The 20,112-nt window shown below is 39.5% G+C and overlaps 2 protein-coding genes across 28 annotated transcripts in view; one reads left to right on the forward strand and one right to left on the reverse strand.

Annotated features, from left to right (window-relative positions):
• LOC136256582 (AMP deaminase 2-like) overlaps positions 1-20,112 on the forward strand; it is a 264,091-nt gene that overhangs the window by 16,615 nt on the left and 227,364 nt on the right. For 13 of the 24 annotated variants that reach the window (XM_066049582.1, XM_066049589.1, XM_066049572.1 and 10 more), the window contains 4 exons: positions 13,902-14,475; positions 15,354-15,678; positions 16,813-16,992; positions 17,728-17,956. In XM_066049582.1, the coding sequence (XP_065905654.1) occupies positions 16,845-16,992; positions 17,728-17,956 (377 nt within the window). In that variant the 5' untranslated portion in view covers positions 13,902-14,475; positions 15,354-15,678; positions 16,813-16,844. Of the gene's footprint in view, positions 1-13,901; positions 14,476-15,314; positions 15,679-16,812; positions 16,993-17,608; positions 17,675-17,727; positions 17,957-20,112 lie in introns of those variants that run through there. The other 11 variants (XM_066049604.1, XM_066049615.1, XM_066049594.1 and 8 more) reach the window with 11 other exon arrangements.
• Positions 4,262-9,934, reverse strand: LOC136256160 (uncharacterized). Of its 4 annotated transcripts, XM_066049112.1 has the most exons (23): positions 9,341-9,934; positions 9,193-9,276; positions 9,088-9,141; positions 8,813-9,028; positions 8,572-8,673; positions 8,459-8,530; positions 8,140-8,408; positions 7,959-8,087; positions 7,688-7,897; positions 7,563-7,643; positions 7,246-7,503; positions 7,077-7,191; positions 6,896-7,026; positions 6,453-6,842; positions 6,251-6,398; positions 5,889-6,203; positions 5,529-5,830; positions 5,349-5,464; positions 5,158-5,297; positions 4,759-5,106; positions 4,641-4,701; positions 4,459-4,590; positions 4,262-4,401 (listed from the first exon to the last, which is right to left on the reverse strand). In XM_066049112.1, exons 2-22 carry the CDS (start codon positions 9,232-9,234, stop codon positions 4,475-4,477), a joined length of 3,615 nt encoding a protein of 1,204 aa, XP_065905184.1. In that variant the 5' UTR covers positions 9,235-9,276; positions 9,341-9,934; the 3' UTR covers positions 4,262-4,401; positions 4,459-4,474. The 4 variants fall into 4 exon arrangements, with proteins under 4 accessions (XP_065905184.1, XP_065905174.1, XP_065905191.1 ...); XM_066049102.1 differs by having other exon boundaries at positions 9,088-9,276; XM_066049119.1 differs by lacking the exons at positions 8,813-9,028; positions 9,088-9,141.

The raw sequence follows: 20,112 nt of genomic DNA on the forward strand, positions 1-20,112 counted from the left end.
AGAGTTCCCATTGTAAACACCTAGGGTATTTCAGCAAGCAAAAGATGTGAGGTCGCGCAAGCCATGAAGCGCGAATAACTGAAGGTTTGTAAAGTCGATAAAAAGTATGTTTGAGGCATTATAGATACGTGTGAATGGCAGCAAATGGGAATAGCCAGTGCCAACATGGCTGTCTTGCATGGTCTACAGAGCGTGCTTTAATATGGCAAAGGCCACAAACTGAATTAATGGCTTGTACCACGATGGTCTATAAATCCGCTGAGCTACCCATGATAACAGCGTACCTGAGTGTAATTTCTTTGTAATAATCTGCTCGCAATTCCTTGGTGTTTACTGATGTGCGAAATACTAATTGTCCACAAAAGGCTAATTGCATTACTGTAGGCCACATTGTGGTTGTAAACAACTGTCGGGTGTCTTACCAGTAAGACACCTGATACCAGGTTTCTTCGCAAATAAGAGACCTCCACACATCAAACGAAACGTTGCATACCATTGTCTAAAGAGTGGTACAGTACCACTCTACTTGAAATTTCTTTGATGTGCTTAAAGCAACAGGTTGACTTAGATGTTGACAGTTTTACCGTTCTACCTTATCTTTAGTCTGTCTAGGTGCTATGGAATGACAGCACTTTGCATAGAATATAGTAAATTTTGTGTGGGGTACGCAAGTTTTCTCCTATATTATATGGGAGACGTTTTGCATAGGGTACGCAAAATTTCTCCTGTAATATATGGGAGACATTTTGTGTAGGGTACATAAAATTTCTCCTATAGTATAGAGGGATGCTGCTTGGCCTAGGGGTACGTTATTTTGGTACAGGCACTCCTCTATATATAGGAGACATTTTGTGTAAGGGTATGCAAAATTACTCCTATGTATAGGGGGGTGCAAATCTAATTAGTGTAATTTTATCTTTTCTCAAGTACATGGGAGCCTGTAGTAAGGAGACATACAGGCAGAGACCCTGTGGAATCAGTGAAAGGTTGAGAGAATTAGGATGGTTATCCCACGGCAGGTTCGAGGAGCTGCCTAAAGGCAGGTGGAGCCACCACAGCGGCAGCCACAGGTGCCCCTGATCAAGTTTTCAAGGACCATAGTTGAAGAAAATAAGAAACAGCCAAGGATGGATTTCTTCAGTACTCCCAGTCAGAGAGACTATCTGTTACACAAAACCTGAGATTCTAGTTATATTCTTTACATCATTGGAGTTACATACACAGCCCTACATTACTGTGTATAGCCTTATTAAAGTGCAGTAAGTAACAGTGTAAATAAAAGGCATAATTTTATAGAGTGTGTGTGTGTGTGCATTCGTGCGTCCGTGCATTGATAGGTATTTCCACAGAGTTTCTGGCTTTAAGTCAACACTTCCCCCTCTTTGTTACTCTACATGGTATTAAGTAAACTGGTAGCTGCGCTTGATAGCTACATACCAATATGAATGTGTATGGTGCAGGGTGTGTGGGTATAGGTACTAGATGAGGGTGGAGGTGTATTATCTGTCGGTTGAATGAAGTGAATTATACAGAAAAGAACCTCCAACCGGAATTGAAAGTTGTTGCACATGCCAGGCACATGTGGGTAGTAGGGTATTTAAATGTGTAAGGTGAGAACGCATGTCATTTCGTATTTCAAAGTGTAGGCTACCCCCACCACCTACCCTTGCAAGAGGTGATTAATGTATGTGTGATTGACATGTTTGTTGGAATCCTTACCAGTTGTAGACCATGACAATTATCATGGTGTTGAATTTGTTGACTGGACGCATACAATACAATTTTGCTGTTTTAGAGGGTGGAATTGCACAAAAGAAAGAAGTGTAAAGCCCATTGGGTTTTTCCCTTAGGCTAACTTGGGCACAGTGAGTCTAAAATTTTGTGCTGTACAGGCCCCCACCCTCTACTAGGTCATGCCTTGTTATATTTAGTCTTTGTTCTGTAGTAGGTATAGTTTCATATAATTGTTGTGGTTTGTAAGTTGTGGTATTTTCTACATGGTATTAAGTAAACTGGTAGCCGCGCTTGGCAGCTACATACCAATGTGAATGTGTACAGTGCAGGGTGTGTGGGTATAGGTGCTAGATGAGGGTGGAGCTTAGCTATCTAACTCTTTGTATATAATACACAAATCACTGTGGCAAGTTCACTTTTCTTTTGTTCAAATAATAGCACTGATGATAGAGACCTATTGATTGGTGTTGATAAAGGCAAGTGTCTTGAGTACTTTTACTGATTGTATTCCAGTTAGGTACTCCATACACAAATGTTGCATGGTTTTCCTTTCTTAGTTGAAGTGTGGCTACCCGTGCCTTCGTTTTTCACTACTAGGTGTCACTCTCCGTTGACTCTCTGTGCCTATCTACTCTATAAAGAGCACCTGGCTATTAATAGTCTTTGATTCTTCGGTCCTTCTTAGCATGGAATGTAATGTTGATCTCTACTATCTTTCCATATATCAGTCCATGGGTTCATCAGGAAATTTTTGTGTATGCAACATACGTACATACCACTTTTGCTACCAAGTGTGTGGCTTTTTAGTTTCTTCAAGACATTTTGGTGTGCGCAATGTACTGTACGTACAGCTCAACTGACAATGCTTGGGCTTGTTCAGGCTCACCCAAATGACTTTTTGTACATTATAATTGCATCAATAGTGTAATTCTTGAGTTCCCAAATGCCCTGTAGCATACATTGCACTGCTAGAGTTTCTAATAGAGAAGAATGATGCAGCTGTACGTGCAAAGCTATTTTCGATATTTCTCCTTGAAGGGGGAAAAGAAAGCGAGAAAAAACGGGGGGAAACGAAAAGACAGACATTTACTTAGTAAGGATTCCTTATTATCGATAATATCAATCCTAGTTTGCCACAATCAAATGATATAGCTACTTTAGCTGTTACAATGATGGAAGTTTTAATGCTGTATTCTCCTGATAGCTATGCATAAACAGTTCCTTTGTAATAGCTATATGCTTCTACGCAAATTACTCACCATAAGTGTTAATCGCTATCATATCTTGCTGTTTAATAGTTATATCAATTGCGTTACTGTATCTATAATAGCTAATACCAAAGTAGCTACCTATCAAATGTGTAATTTTGATTATAATGTTTGCTACTGTAGCTATACTTACGTAGTATGTAGCCTATTCACTTCAGCTACACTTTACTGATGTCTGAAACAGCGTATAGTAAGATAGCTACAGTTTTATTACAAGCATGCACTGTTCCAGAAAGTAAGAGTAGCTGTACATGTCATCCAAAGTTGCTGAATTAGTTTTGCAACTAGCCTCTTTAAAGAACAGGGAAGGGGTAGAAAGATGTATGACATTGATTTTGAATTAGCTTGTGTAAGTACATAGCTATTAATTTTATTAAATATTCTGTCATGATGATTTCTGTATGGTCTCATGATTCACTGATGTATTTTGGTTTTTATTGCATGGCTGGCTATAGGCATAATTAATATATAGCTATGCTCCGTATAATATAAGCAATCACTTTACATCTTTTCAAACATGGGTGTTTTGAAGGCTGCCCTCTACAGGTTGTGGATAATATAGCTATGCAAATATGCACGCAGAATAGATTATGTATATACACATAGACCTATATACACAACAAACACCAATCCCATCCCATTGACTTTAATACTGTTCAACTAGCCAAATTTTACTTTCTACTTCGAAATTCTGCATAGGTATGAGAATGTATAATAGCAACAATTAGCCACTCCATACTGATGCTACATTCAATTCACTAGCTGTAGAGTCTACAACTGTAGAAAACAAGGCAAATATTTAGCAGTGTAGAAAATAATTGCTGATAAGTAGCTTAACACTTAATACAAAGTATTGCCACACACACACAACACACACGAGTATGTATAGAAATACAAAGTAAGGTGTGTTCTGTATATTAAGTATTTAATTATAATCATGAATAAATATACTACACATAATCAGATTTTGGGGCTCGAAGCACCTGTACATGTACTGTTCGCGCCTGCCGCAGTTGTGTACTTATTGTTGCTGATGATAGGCTGGGGTGTAAAGTTGAAGTTGTTGCAGCTATTGATGTCTGCTTCAAACTTGCGACAATTGGTGAGGACTGTTGTACCTGCATTATTAATGGCTTTGGTGGTATTGATGCACAGTTTTGTAGCATCTGATGTATTTGCTTTTGTTGGTGTTGTTGTTGCTGTTGTAGCTGCTGCTGCTGTTGTTCTTGCTGCCTGTCCTGTTGTTGTTGGTGCTGCTGCTGCTGCTCCTCTTCTTGTGAGTTATGTTTACTCTGCTTATGTGCTTTTCTCCTAACCTCAAGCCACTTATCCATTGAAATCTGCCCTGGCTCATTAGGACAGTACCTTATGCCATGAAATTGTGTATGGCCAGTGTCCACTAAATGGTATAGTTGATGAAGAGCTATGTAAGCACACTGACTAAGATGAAACTTACAATTCATCACCTGACCTCACTTTGCACAGCAATACGGTCTTCTGCGTTTAGGTGGAGGGGGAACATCTAGGCCAGCAGCAGCTTCTGCTTGTCTTCTCTTCTCCCGCCACTCACATGTTTTAGACATGGTTCCTATAAGATTTAAACACATTAGCAATTCCAAAAACTCACACAATACGTACGTGGTGCCACAGCTACCTCTACTTCTCTCACTACTGGCACTAGTTGGGTCCCAGTACATCCCTGTCAATAGCAAACATGAAAAGTGTATATATTGAGAAATAGTGAAGTTCATTATACCTCTGCACTAGTAAATGTAGGATTTGTTGTTGAGGTAGCTAATACTCTACACAGCACGCGTGGTGCCACACGAATAACAGGTCCAGTGGTCACAAGGAGATGTGGGTTGGCATTTGTATTTGCTGCTCCTGTATTTGTGCTGGTGGTAACTGTTTTTCTAACCTGCCTGAGTGTCTCTTCTGGCTCAGAAAACTCATGTTCTGGCCCTGGAGGAGTGCGAATAGACACAGGATATTCTTGTGCAGCAGGAATGTCAACCGCTGAATGTAATGGTGGTGTGGGCAGTTGAATTCCCTGCAATCTTGAAGTTACTTCCTCCATCCTGACATTATCCTGGTACCACTTTCGCTATAGAAGTAGTAGCAATTTGATTAATGCAAAAAACTCAATTTTTTTTACCAAAGTAGTCCGATTGATATGGTACAGAGCTAAGTTTGTCTCTTCCAATACCCCCCATGAATGGTACAGTCGAGACCGGATAGCATTGTAATCCTTAAGTACTAATTTCCACCTTGGTAAGTATGCTCTTCTACAGCCACCTGTGCAGTATTACAAATTTCCTCACTACAACCACAGTAACATCACAATACCTGAACCAGAACTTCTCCCAGCATCAAGATGTCTTTGACATAATAGGATGCATACTGCCTCAACAATCCGACTTTCTTTTGGACCAAGGGGGGAAGGACTGCCAGAAAGGAGGGACCTGTGTCATATGCATAAATAAAAAGTTAATAATGATGTTGTTACAGTGACATGCATATATGTACCTGCTCATCAGTTCTTCATGTGTATTTCCCGGCCTCTTTTTTCTGCAAAAGCGACCCCTAAGTTGTGGCAATGTTTTGAGGTGAACTTTGATATTCTGTTTATCATAGTCATCAAGAGCATCATAAAGAGCCTTAAGCTGGCCAGCTTGATGAGTTGATACTGCTATCCCAGTCAATTCTGTTAATAGTTTAGCTAAATTACCAACTTTATCCCAACCAGGGATCCCTCTGGTGTCTGATGTGGTAGTGTCTACAGCAGCAGAGCTACTGATGACTTCTGTACTGTTAGAGGTAGTAGTATCCTGATGCCATGCATGAAATTTTGTAACAGAGGTGTTTAGCATACATATATGTACATACTAGTTCTTCATCATCATCGTCATCGTCACGTTCCTGTTCACCAGCCAATTCCTCATTTAGCTCATTTGTCAAAAGATCCTGCTCTTGAATAGGTGATATGCCATTCTCGTCCACAAAACCGTCATCTGTATTATCTTCAGTAGCATCTTCATCATCTTTGTCATTTTGCTCTATTTCTTCCATGGAAGGCAGGGTACCTCCAGCTTGGCGGAACAGATACTCTACCCCAAAGTATTCTCCCTCATGGTGGCACATAGGAGCATGGTGGTGTGGAAGCAACTTACTACTATGGAATGTTAGACTGTAGCGGTTGACCTAAGAGTCCTTTACAATCACTTGTGTAACATTGTATATAACACAACCTTGTAGGCAAGCTCAAGGTTAAAAGTTCTTAAATCTTTGCACTGCTGCTGAACTGCTGCCCGTTCTCGTGCTTGGTTCCACCTCAATAGACCCTCCAGTAGATACACTTGGAAATGTACATCACTAGCTGAAGTGCCAGGGATGAATCTAAATATAGCAAAAGATATTATAGGATAGAAGTTACACATAGACTTGTCATACCTTGCCACGTGAAGATGAAAGGACTCCAAAGAAGTTGTTCCTCGTGAACATCGGTACACAGGCAGACGAACTCCACCCTTCATAATGTAGCCCGTAATAGTGTATAAGCACATCCCAGGAGGATCTTGAATACATGGCACATGCTTCTTCTGCTCCTCCCATATAGTAGTCATGTCTTCATTAAACAAAGGCACACCAACAGAGTCAGTGGCTGTCCCCAACTTCAGCAACAGTTCCTCAATAAGCTGTATGGTCAACTCTACACCCCTAGTTTTCCTACGGCAGTGGCGAGACAGCTCATCCTTGGTTATGGCTTTCTTTACAGCACTAACAGAAGGTTGGCTTATCCCCTGTTGTTTCAAGTAGCCCCTCTTTGCATCACACAGTCGACTACACACAATATGTACCCTGGAAACATGATTTTAAGTACAGTAAATGTTTACCTATAATCAGCTTCATCCCACTCAAATATTACATCAGACAGTGATGCCATAAACTTTCCATAAATGGGATGGGATTCAGAAGTACAAACTCTGGACAACCTTCTCATATAATGCCATATATCTAACCGTACCTATATAACAGTTTGATCAGTAATACAGAAATATGAAAGTATTTGCTTACAACAAGGTTTTCCCATTCATTAAACAGCTTTGCACAGTGAGAACGGCCTCTGATACTGCAGCAGTCTCGATCAGTGTACAACAACTTTGGGGGATCCTGCTTGGCTTTCTCATACCTGATCAAAAGTGCAGGTTGCAAAAATTCAACTAGTTGTGTAAGCAACTAATACCTTCTAATTAATCCCACAGCCATGGGACGTAAGCCATCAAGTCCCTCTGACTCAGTAAGCACTGATGTCAAAATCTCACCCCTCTCATTACCCACATTAGTACACCAAGAAGCAGTACCAGCAGCTCTTCCTTGCAGTTTCCTACACACCTTTTTGGTGGAATCTATTTTCAAGACACTACCAAATACAGCCGTGCAGGTAGCAAGAATCTGAGGTAATCGCTTGAGAATGTCCTTGGCGTACACCTTGAGAAACCAGCTATACATACAATGGACACACATAAAATTGACAGTATTCAAAGCAGAAGCAGCTAATACCTAGCACCTCCAATCTTCTCAATTGGCAATGGTTTATCAATAACAAAAGAAGTCATTATTTGTAGCCCAGTCATTCCTTTGCTACAAAAAGAAATGTTAAAACATTCGACTAAGATTGAACTGACCTATACTCTTCACAGTCTGCATAGTACATAACAGCCCTCTTCATCCACTCCTCTGTGTGCTGTTCTTGTACTCTGTTATACAATGCAGTAGAGCTATTTCCTAGTGTTCGATCCCTCAAACAAGCCACCACAGACACATCACATGCTCTTTTCTTAGTAAGAATGGCAGGAAATTGGGATATCCGTCTTGTAGACAGCTGACTAAGTAAGCTGTACATAAAACAAATGTATATAATGTACAGTGCCATGAAGACATGGTGTGAAAATTTACCGCTCATCCCAACCCAGAAAAGTTTTTTCACAGGGTTTGTTGTTACACTGGAGCTCTTCTGTGGTTAGGTAATAGTGGTTAGTGTAGTCCACCACACTGCGTATTGTCTTCTTGTACACACCCTTTGATCTGTTGCATAATATGATCAATAACTCTCATAATATTCATTAATGTCTCTTACGTTAATGTACCCAAACGACATGTTGGACACTTGAATACCACATTCCAAGCCATTAATGGCATCCACACACAGAGCCTGTGCATTGCATACACATCTGGTTGTGGCTTCCTTCCAGTTACCATTTTGACAGGTGGAGGATACCACCACAACGTAGAGAGAGCACCATCCTTAATCCTGTTTTTACTCTTAAACAGAGCCTCACCAATCCACTGCTGTTCAGCTGGAGACATCTTAGATCTCCAGCCATCTGGTATATAATCCATCTCCGGCTAACAATAAGCAGAGTCAATGCATAATTACATAGTTAAATTATGCTCACACTACGTTGCAATCGATGGTCATTCTTGTTGTTAGCAGTGGAAGGCTCAGTACATCCCAACAGTGCTGTACTCTATAAAGAGTATCACTCTCAATTCAATGTTTAAAAATTACCTCTGCTGTAGTGGACACTTTGGTAAAAGCATCAGCTGACTGCACCATAGTGTTAGATGAGATAGACACAGGAACTGACAAAACATTGGTAGAAGTTGGCATCTACATGAGACAATTCACAGTATTCAACAAGTGACTAAAAGTTTTACTAGAAGCTATTGATTAGCAAAATGATGCATGGTTGGTTGTTGTTGGGGATTAATGCACAGCAATCAAGTAAAAACATTTACTAATGACTCACAGATAAAATGGTTGAGGTGTTACCCAATAATGCTGATTTGCTGGATGGAGGCAATACATTAGAGATGGGAGTATCAGAGGAAGAGGAGGTATGGGTACTAATGATGGTAGATGCAGTGGTAGTAATGGTACAATGTGATATTTCCTTATGGGGTTTAACAGCGGGTGGATAAACAGTAGATAAATGTGGAACATCACTACTGACTCTAGATCTATCCTGGAGAACACACATCCATATATATATTTATGCAAATTATAGAAGATATAAATACTAACATTAAACACACTTGCAGTAAGTGTATGACTGGTTCCTACTTGTCGCTTAGTCACCTCAAGTAAATCAAGCAATATTTGCATGAAACAATGTGTAACTTGGCTTACCAACAGTGGTGTAGAGATAGGTGTATTTGAAGTTGTGACCATTTGTGTTCTGCGAGAAACTTCCAAAGTGGATTGCACTAATCCCTGGTGAAGTATAAACCCAACTACATAGTAATGCTGATAGTAAGGGTGCATGCATGTGCAGTACCTGTCCAACAAGGCCAATAGGTTCAAATTCATGACCACTTAGATTAGAATTCGATGGTACTGCAGACTCTTCCTAGAGAAATAGTAGTACTATAACTACAGTACATAAGGTAACTAATACAGCATGTCTACTGGAAAATATGGTAATATGGTAGCTAACATGTGTTCATAATACAATTATATATTTACTATTATAAAAATTTTTTTTTTCACGTTATCAGCACCAGCCATATATATATTGCTAAGTTGGTTTGATCTTTTTTATTTGAATGTGTATTACCGTCACAGAGCTGTTCTGTCCTACCAGAGTACATATACATACAACAGCATGAGCAATACCAAAACATACATGCATTCATAAGCCCAGAGTCTCAGCCAAGATATAATGATGAATCATTGGAAAGAATTAACAACTCCTGTAGCCTTATTTGTGCAACTGATGAGAGCAGAGTTTCAAATAATTGGTAGGCTGACATTTGATCAGAGCACAATCAATTCTACATTATAGATATTGCAATGTAGCTATACACATAGTCTGCATGCATGATAGTAAGAACTTGAGGTTTCATCTCAATGTCATAGCTTGTGCAGCAAAAAATGGATCACAGCTACATAATATATATATAGTGGCCATAGTTACACAGTAGCTAGCTGTAATGATTTTACTACCTTTCTTTCTTTATGAAAAATGTAGTTGAACAAATGATGAAAACCATCACCGGCTGACAAATTATGATACAGAATGTGAAAAAAATTAAATGGTACATAAGTCCTCCATCACATGTGACTAAACAGGACCGCAAAAAAGTGATCTGCAATGGGCATAGCAAGAAAAGTGTGGTTAAAAAATAAAATGATTACAACAGTTAATTATAGCTAGCTTTAGTGCACCAAGCTAGCCGTAAACCATGAACGGTGGTAGTTAATATGGCAAATATATTAAACTTTTGTAGCATGCAAGTGTAATTAAGGTTGGCTGAGTCCACCCACTCTTTGTATAATGTAAGAAAAGTTAATTAAACTCAGCATATTGTTCATGACATTATGGTGTCTGTGACATAATAATCACAGGAAAAGGCACAATGAAATTAAGCATAGAACTCTACAATAGCTTTATTGCTCTGTAGAATTAATGCTGAATTAAACAGACTATGGCAACAAGAATTATGCCAGATTATTCCTGTTAATATAGTCTGTTCAATTTGGCATTAATTTTACAGAGCACCTGTGAATGGCACATGGTCACATCACAACAATCATATCAACTTACAGATCGATGATACTGACACACGCATTCCTTGTTTTTGTCAACATGAGCAGCGCAGTTGGTTATTCGTTGAATGGCTGAGTGCCACTGGGAGCCTTTGGCTGGCTTCTCTCCTCGGCTAAAATTTTCCCCTGCAGCGAAACGAAACAGACGTTGCTTCCAATCTCTCGGAGATTTAGCCTTATGGCTTTTCTTCTGAGAGCGAGAAGACATAGCTAACGACCAGTCGACCACCACGTGTTAGCACCAAGACAGAAAATTAACTACCAGTAAATAAACGATTATCGACTTTTTAAGAGTATCACGTGTGGAATTTCTTATTTGCTGGGTTTCACAAAACACGCGCATGCGTAACCATGCGCGCAGGCACAAAGTTTCTTAAGGTTTCGTATGATAGAGAAATACGAATGACGGTGAGCGGACATTTAAACTGGTAAAAACTATAGACAGTATTCACAAAGAAATTATAAAGGAGACACTTAAAATATGTGTGGAAAGAAGCCATTGCTACAATTCAAAAATATCACGTTTTTGTTTTTTCCACTAGACCTGGTACAGCAGCAGCCAATTTGTGGCTATGTGGTAATCACCAATGGATGGGTAATAGCATACTAGAAGTACAACCTCGTAACTGGTCTGCTTTGTGATATTGCAATAGAACTTCCTATCTGCTCACCCACACTTATCACAATATGACGGGTACTGTTGTGAATATTTCAAAAATCAGACCAGCTACTCCATTTTGCTTATAGTATGTCGTTATCGAATTAATAGACTATTATTATACTGCTACGATTTGGTTTTCTCTCTACCTCAGGTGTCAACAAACTATGTGCCAAAACGAAACAATTTTCAGCACATCTTCTCACCATCACATGTGCACTGAACAGCCACTTAATGGCAGTGCAGTAGTCGCCTATCAATGGAGAGTTAAGTATCACAAGGATATGAGTGTAATTAGTATGGTTTGTGAGAAATGACCATGGAGCCCGCCAAGTCCCTACACAAGATGAAACATTCCACTGCTACATCAGGAAGTACAATGTTGATGCTTCTAGTACGTTGTTACCCAGTCATAGGTGGTTATCACATGCCTTAAATAAATGCCGCACTTGTGACGTCACATGAATACGCTTTATTAACCACAAGTTTGCTCCTACTACACAGGTTGTTTAATACGCACAGAGTTTGATAATGAGATTTTTGTGTGCATACAGTACACACATACATAATATTTTAAAGAGATATGCTGCACTGTTCAACTATTCTTTTTTGGGCTGGGGAGAACACATCTGGTACAACTAATAATGTTTATAGAATGTAGCAGTCAGCAGTGATACTAGTATCAGAGTGTATTGGCTGTTGACTGTTTTATTAGAGTATTTTTTAGTATCTTGATCTGATACCATTGACTGTATGATTTTGTGTTCTCTCTTAACTTGTACTCGTGCACTAACACATGCACACAACACACGCACACACACACACATGCACGCATATACACCAGCACACATGCATATACACATTCATAAAAACACATTACCATGGACTTTTTTTACTGAGTTTTTATGGTTTTGAGTGTCTAGTGGTCAGAAAAGTTTATAGTACATAATTAATTGTACCTGTGGCTAATGCATTTGACGTTGTGCTTCTCTAACTTTGTGTGCACAACCTTAAGCTGTCACGTGTGCAACTACCATCTTATCACGTGACATGATCTTGCTATTATAAAATGTGTGAATCTTGGTTATAATTGTATTCAAGAGAAAGTAACAATTTTCTGTGATGATTTGTTACTTCGTTGTGGCTAGGTGTTTCTCAATTGATTAGTAACAAGATTAGTAACTTCCTTACTTGTAGTAATAAAATCACTTTATATTCAAGTCATTACAGTAATTTTGTTAACGCATTACATTTGTAAAATAATAATATGCAATACCCAAGTACTCAGTTAAGTACTCAGTTAAGGATTTTGGTACTCAGTTGGTAAAATTGTTACTCGAGTATTTGTTAAGATCACATGACATACATTATTCATCTGCTATCAGGGAGTGACACAATGAACGCTGTAGAGTTTGATTGCCACAATTTCTTGTCAGGAACACTAATATCAATACTTTAATACAGTGTGTGTATCATTGTTGTCACTAAAAGATGTAAACTGAGTATAAAACATGTCACATGGTATGTCTATAAGTAGCTAGTATTTGTGAGTACTTGATCGTTAACTACAGGGAATACTCGAATGCTAAAAAACCATGATCATTTTGGCCCTATTTGTAAATAACTAAACTTTAGTAGTTTTTTTATAACATACTTTGATGCATTGCACAAAGGGTAATTATAATACTAAGAAATGTGTTACCTCCGACACTGCTACAATATACCCTACATATAAGCGAAAGTATACTGAACTGTTATTGCAGTTGAGGTGTGAACACGCAGGTACATGTGCATATGTATTAGTTGTAACATGGGCATGAGGGCTTGGCCTGATATGTATGCCCGACCGCCCTCGTGCCTGCAGACCTCCGGTGGTCAGGCATATATATCAGGCAAAGCCCTCATGCCCTGTGTTACAGCTAATATGTAACACTTATCAGGCTGATAGCCTGTATAGGGTAATCGATCACCCAAGCCAATATGAGTGCAGCCACTGGATGTATTATATACAGCTGTATGCATACCAAAAGTTTTTGATTATGGGTCAGCAGCTGGTACGTTTGGTTACGATGAACAGACATATCCTAGAGATATCACAGAGAATTTCAGTTACACGAGTTTAATGTTTTAATCAGTGCTATTGAATTGTTTATGGAATAATGAAAGAGTTTACTAAAGGCCTAGATAGGTAAGCTTGCTTGTAGAGTGGTTACTCCGTGCAGAGTGGTAGCTTCGTGATGGGGACATGTCCATATTCGAAAATGTGCAGAAACGATTGGTAAATGAACTACAGCAGTTAATTCTCATCTTATCCCAACGTTTTTCAGCTCGTAGGATGTCGAGGATAACAAAATGCTGAGTAGTTTTCATGGCGAAATCCAAGTCGTACATTCTAATCACGTGAGTATTTATCGATCCCCACAATTGATTTCAGCATCAACATCTATATAATCACTGCCCCAGTTGTAGCCCGGTCTCCATTTTGTATGTAGCCCGGCTAGCTGGGCTACATACGAAATGTAGCCTGGGCGGCTCCTTTGATCTGAGGTGTGAAAGTGTTACATGTTCGTTTGTATAATTATTTGTTCAGATGTATGCATGTATTTGTGCTCATTTGTGATTTCCACTTCAGATGGAAGAACAAAATGAGTGCCGTTCCCCTCGGTTGGAGGAGGTTGGCAAGATGACTGAAGTTGATGTCACCACGGGGTTCAATAAGATGGCCACTGTGGATGGTCCACCTCACAGTTTTCAGGCACAACAGCTTAGGGCCAGAGCCAACACTGTACCAACTAACCTGACATCACAAATGTCTACTGATGATGATGCGTTCCATCATTTGGCTGTGCAGCTAAACTTGATAGCACAGAGATGGCAGTCGTGGTGCTACTCCTGAATTAACGAGTTCTCCAACCATGAAATATTCACCAGATCTCACAACTGCTGCTGTTACTATCGACCTGGTACATTATTCTGGTCTTGGAGGGAGCATTGATAACATAGAAGTTGCTTCAAATAAATACTTTGAGCTACCCGAGACAGAGGAGGAAAGTCCTAAGGATCCACTACAGCAGAAAAGAGAGAGACATACTTCAACTGGAGATGTGCCGATGCCTTCAGTTTTAAAAGCCACTGGTGTTTGTGCAAGACTAGATAACCCTCGTGTTAATATCACTGGTAAAAGAGATATGAGCGATTTTGCTGGCGTAAGTTTGTATAATAGTTTAATATGTACCTATAAAATTTTATTTCTTGAATTAGTCTATAGTGCTGCTAATTTTTCAGTTGAAGCATGTACGTATCTGTGTGATGGCTCTTGTTGTTCTGGTGAAATTTTTTGTGTATTTGTTTAACTTCATTTGTAAAATGGAATTATTATGACTGGTGAACACACACATACCACATAAATGAAAGAAATGGTGCCGTGTGTCCCAGCTACCAATTATTGTCTGGAAAGTGAAGTATCCATTAAGCTTTGTGGTCAGCGACGTTCGACCCGTTACACAGCGTTACGAATCAAGAACTTTTGAAAAAGCACCTCTGTAATCAAAGTAACTGCTATGAAAAATACAGACAATTTCCATTGTGAAGGGAAGCCATTATGTGCTACTGCCAAATTGGCACCTTTCGCTGTCAGCCAAGTTGAACGGGATTACAAAGGAAGACATTGGTTAGTCCATGTATAATGCACTGTGCGTACTACAGTATGCCAAAAGGCACCTCTTGATCTGAAGCAATGCCGAATGAGTGAAAAAAATCAAGCTCATAGCCTTAACTATTATCCAGTTACGCTTGTCTTAGGGCATCAGTCAGTCAGTCAGTCAGATAGTCAATTGGTAGAAAATTTTGTAGCAACTTGCTGAAAGCATTTCGGGTAGATTCAAATGCTTGTTGGGCCTAGTTTTACCTGCCTTATCATCGTCAGGAAAAATCGGGGCTGGTTTTGGGTAATGTTTTTTTGTGGGCTACTCCTACACCTTTGTGGTCCCTACTATATAGTACTATTGTACTGTATGATACTAGTTTGTTTGGTTTTTTGTTATAGCATACAGCTACATGTATACATATGTAACTGTTCTATTAGAGTGACTGCACATGCTGTATTGGAGTATCAAGAGTCAGCCTTTCAGCTACCAGGTGTGATCTCAGTAGTTGATCGTTATTATTCAACCAAGATTGTGTTAATAGATGGGGTCTTGAACCTATTGTGAAGTTGCAGGTATCTACTGAGTGTAAGCATTAAATAATATTGTGGCACTAAATATGCTGCTCAAAGAAAATGTTGATACGGAAAATTAACGCCTCAATATGGTTTCATTGCATGAAGAAGGACGAAGACCAGAAGATAAAATGAAACACTAGGTGCAGAGGGCACACACTTCCAGAACCTCAAAAGGCATATGCCACTGGTGAGTTTGTTATTGTGGTGTAAAATGGTGGCCATGTGCTGCTTTATGTGGCTTTCAGCCTTGTGACTATGGTCAGGCAGGCAAGCAGGTTGGCAGACAGAAATTAGAGTTTTAGTGATTTTTTAAAATAAATTCTGTATCCAGCTGCCTGTAAGTGTTTTCTAGTTTTTAATGCTATATTTGGTTAGATGGACTAATGTTGGTGATTTTCATTGTGTATGATGTCTCTAGGAAGATTTTTAAAAGCGGAAATTTAGGCATTGTGTGTGACTTTTGGGGAAATACCTGCTTTACCCTTAAACTCACATGTAATTTTAAGGAATACATGATTACACAACATCATTTAAAATGGTCTGTCTAGCCAGATTAGCCTAACTCTATAAGCCTAAAGCTATATACCAACAGAAAGTTTATTTATTGGGCTACTTGAAGAAGTCTAACTAACCACTGTAACAACATAGGCTTACTTGTTATGGAGCGATGGAAAATGGTGGCTTGATTTTCCATTATTTCTCACTCGTGACAGCAACCATGTTAACAATTAATTAAATCAATTGAGCGACATATGGCGTGACTCGCCATTGAATAGGGAATCGCCTCGTGTTTATTTCACACGAATCTGGTGAAGTAGCAACGAGATATTAACCATTTTCTAAAGGTATGTAAGGGGTTTGCATACTTATTTTGTGTAACGATAGTTTCAGGGCGAGTTTTGGCCCCATGCTTTTGTGCTAGGGTAAATCCCAAGGTATCATTTTAATCCTTTTTTAATTATGAATAAAATGGTGTTGATTACATAGCCATAAGAAGAATGGTTTGCAAGTTACAGCACTTTGTTTGCAGCTATGTGACAAAGTCAATTTATCGGTGCATGCATGTTTAAGGGTTAAAGAGTTCTACTGTACTGTTCAATACAGAGCATGATAACAAACAAAGAGTTAAATTGGATTTAGTTACATATGTACAGTATTATTATCATGTCTTAAGAAGATATATCTTCATTCTCACCCGGTGAGCATGTACCAGTTTTACCAATTTGCATCAGTTATGTTTGCCATGTATGTACAAATTATATGCAATTACAATTGGTCACAGTATAATAATAATTATTTGCGTGTCGTTTATTCCTACAAGGTTCCTTTGATGACTTCACAGAATCATCAGCAATGTCGTTGTTTGCCTTAAGGCATTGTAGATACTACATGAGTGCGAGTCATCAAGAGTTCAGTAGTACAGCGAGTCTAATGTTAGATGGGAAGGAACCACCCAGTACGACTAGTGAAGTGAAACTTTCCTTTGCTGGAGATGTTATTGGTGAGTTTCTAGAATACTGTATCCATGTAGGTGTGTGTTGTGGTGTGTGTGTGTGTGTCGAGTGAGGGATTCAGTGAGCGAGGGAGTCAGCGAGTGAGAGAATGAGCAAGTGAGCAAGCGAGGGAGTGAGTGAGTAATAACCCTTTCATATGGTCACTTTAAACCAGGTTTAACCCACCTTCAACCCAGTTTAACGCATTCATATGACCACCATGACTGGGTTGAACCCAGAAGTCGTAACCGAGTTCAACCCTACAAAGCAGTAGTGTTGAACTCGGGTTGAACTCAGTTTATGGCTTCAAAAGTGAGCGGCGGTTTTTAATGAATACGTAACATGCATAGAAGACAATTATCACTCAACAAATGCCATCATGTGACGATTGCTTGTGAACAGAAACTGGGTTGAATGTGGGTCATTCATCCCTCACTTTTGGGTAGCCATATGAAAAGGGTGTAAGTGAGTGAGGGAGTGGGTGGGTGGGTGAGTGAGTGAGTAGTGTGTGGTGTAGTGTAGTGTAGTGTAGTGTGTGTTTGTGTGTACAGAACATGGGTGGGTGGGTGGGTGGGTAGGGTAGCCCATGCACAACTCAATTTTCCTTGTAACCCTGTAGATCTATTTGGTCCAGCTCCATATATGCTTCTACCATTGTAGCAAAGATGCTACAATATTCTGGGTCTAACGGTAACCATAATAGAGAGATTCACACTCTTGTTTGTATTGTTCACTTCTTACAGGTCCCTTACCAAAGGGTCACAGCCAACATGAACCATACACACCACATGATATTGAATTTTCAGCTGCTCTTCCTTATAAGGCAGAAATGATAGATGATGAAGGACGTTTCTTCTTACTTGAACGCTTACCTGAACAGCAGGATGCTGACATCACTAAAGTACAATCTTCTAAAAGTGATTTTGTTCATTATTTGAGCAAGCTAATAACAATGGGATCAAGTGGACCAGTGTAAGTATAAGTATTCTCTGTAAGTATATAAAGCCACTCCAACTGAATTATTATGTTTCTGGTCGTATGAAATTTAGCTCTGTACATTCGGTACTTTTGCAACGAGTAACAATTTAATGACTGCTCAATTAGAGTATATTTTACTTTACTGACTATTCTATTAGAGTATATCAATCTACAAGTATGTTGATCTACACTTATCTCATTTGTGACCATCTCAGCAAAAACCTGACTTGTTTACACAAGTATGTGTATTGAGAAGAAAATAAAAATAATAAATCGTAAAATTGTGCATGCTACAAAGAAAAAAAAATGCAAATTTTTATACATAGAGAAGGAAGACTCAAATCGATTAAAACTATTCACCATTTTATTTGTCTGCTGATGGAGAGTTCAAAAATCTTTATTTCGTTTCTGTAGCCCCAATGGTATCCATGTAATAAGTCTGCAGTAAACGTAAATAAGATCGTCGTTCCCTTGTTCTTTATATGATGTGTATGAAATTTGGACTATATAACATTGTTACCACTCTCCAACTCTGAAGAAAATTGACTAATGCATGCATAAGTTATAGCAATTTTTCTAAGTGGAACGAAAAGAAGATGAAGTAAAATACAAAAAAAAACAAAACTGAAATGAACTTTGAAGGCACATATCTCAGTGATGGTTTGGTGGATTCCTTTGAAACGGGAGGTGCCCCATCCCAAAGGAGTTTCCACAGTAAAACGGTTAATTTCCAATAAGGCATTATCAAGCTACAGATTTGTGAAAAGGGAATTTTCTTGGTTCCTGTAAAATACACACTTGTCTGTTACATGCCCACACTGGCTGTGCAAGGCCACACAACACACTATCGTCTCCCTCCTTTTACCTGAAACCATCCACACTTCACTTGCTTAACATGTACTAATACCTTGGCGTGTAGCTGCAGTCACGGCTACTAACTTATTAATTTAATCCACACTCTAGAGTAATAAAGAAGGGCCATTGTGATCACCTAACTGGTGACCACAAGGTACATGACACATAACCTAGATACTCTTTAAATCCCAATATTTCTTGGGATAGACAAACGATTCTTTTTGGAGTCTTCCACATAGCCATCCTTGGCCAGTTCAGATTTCCACCTTCTGTGTTGCCAGAACAGGCAGTCTGTGACGCCTGCTTTTGCTGCTGCTGAAGTCCCTCTGGAACGAAGACTATACATGCCAAATCCTTCTGTCGCATATCCCAGCTCTATAAGCTTACTCCTGAATTGCTCCCTAATGGTGGTGTAGCTCAAGTGACCAGAAGCTCTCAAGACTTTCTTGGTTTTTATAATGCCTTTAAAAACTAATGCATTACTGTTCAATTGCATATCCGCCACAGTCAAGTATCGCTCCAACATAGCTACGGGACTGGTTGAGGAGTCTGTTCTGGCAATCAGTACTTTGCTTCCTTGTCTGAATGGCTGAATGGGTATGTCTTCCAGTGTCGTGGCAATGATAATCTAACCCCATTTTGTGCTATCTCCATATCGTATGCTCTAATATGCATGGCTTCATCGCATCTCAGGAATCTGTCAAACACCAATAGGCTAATAGTGGCTATTCTTAAGTTTGCAAGGGTTGGGAAAGAATTGGCATCTTCAACCATATCAGCTAGGATTGGTACAGTTATCAGCTTCTTCTTTTTGCGCCGGCTTAGCATGCAACCATTTCAGGCCTTGAAGAATTGTCTGCACAAGTGGGTTAGTGGTTGGGGATTCCAGTGTTGCAAAATGATGCACCCAAGTCAGAGCGTGTACAGCCTCTTCCACTGCTGACTTTAATTGGAGCCGATTGCTAACTCCCTGCAGGTAAAGTACAATATGGCATGCACTGGCCAGAAATACTGGCAGCTTGTGTGCGATAGCCCAGTTCCTCCAGCAATGGTAAGTTTCCTGGGTGTATTGAGATTTCTTTGGGGGTAAAACTTGTATGGCTGTAACAAACTGGGCGGGCCTTCCTCCCTCAGGAAATATGACTGGACAAAATGGGGCTGAAGGGCACTCTGGCATTATCAGGGTCCCATGCTTTACACCTTTGCGTGTGTTGGATGATGTGAGGAATTAATTAAACTGGTGGGCAAACCAGTTGTTTTCTTCTGTCCAGTTGGTGGTAAAGGTATCAACCCCT

Source organism: Dysidea avara, chromosome 1, assembly GCF_963678975.1.
Source record: "Dysidea avara chromosome 1, odDysAvar1.4, whole genome shotgun sequence".
Classification (NCBI taxonomy): domain Eukaryota; kingdom Metazoa; phylum Porifera; class Demospongiae; order Dictyoceratida; family Dysideidae; genus Dysidea; species Dysidea avara.

Coding starts and splice junctions, on each gene's coding strand:
- LOC136256160 (XM_066049102.1), bottom strand. CDS start 9,234: ATGGTCACAACTTCAAATACACCTATCTCTACACCACTGTTGGTAAGC. Junction 8,531..8,571: donor AAGTGTCCACTACAGCAGAG/GTAATTTTTAAA, acceptor TACTCTTTATAG/AGTACAGCACTGTTGGGATG. Junction 5,831..5,888: donor ACGATGATGATGAAGAACTA/GTATGTACATAT, acceptor GCATGGCATCAG/GATACTACTACCTCTAACAG.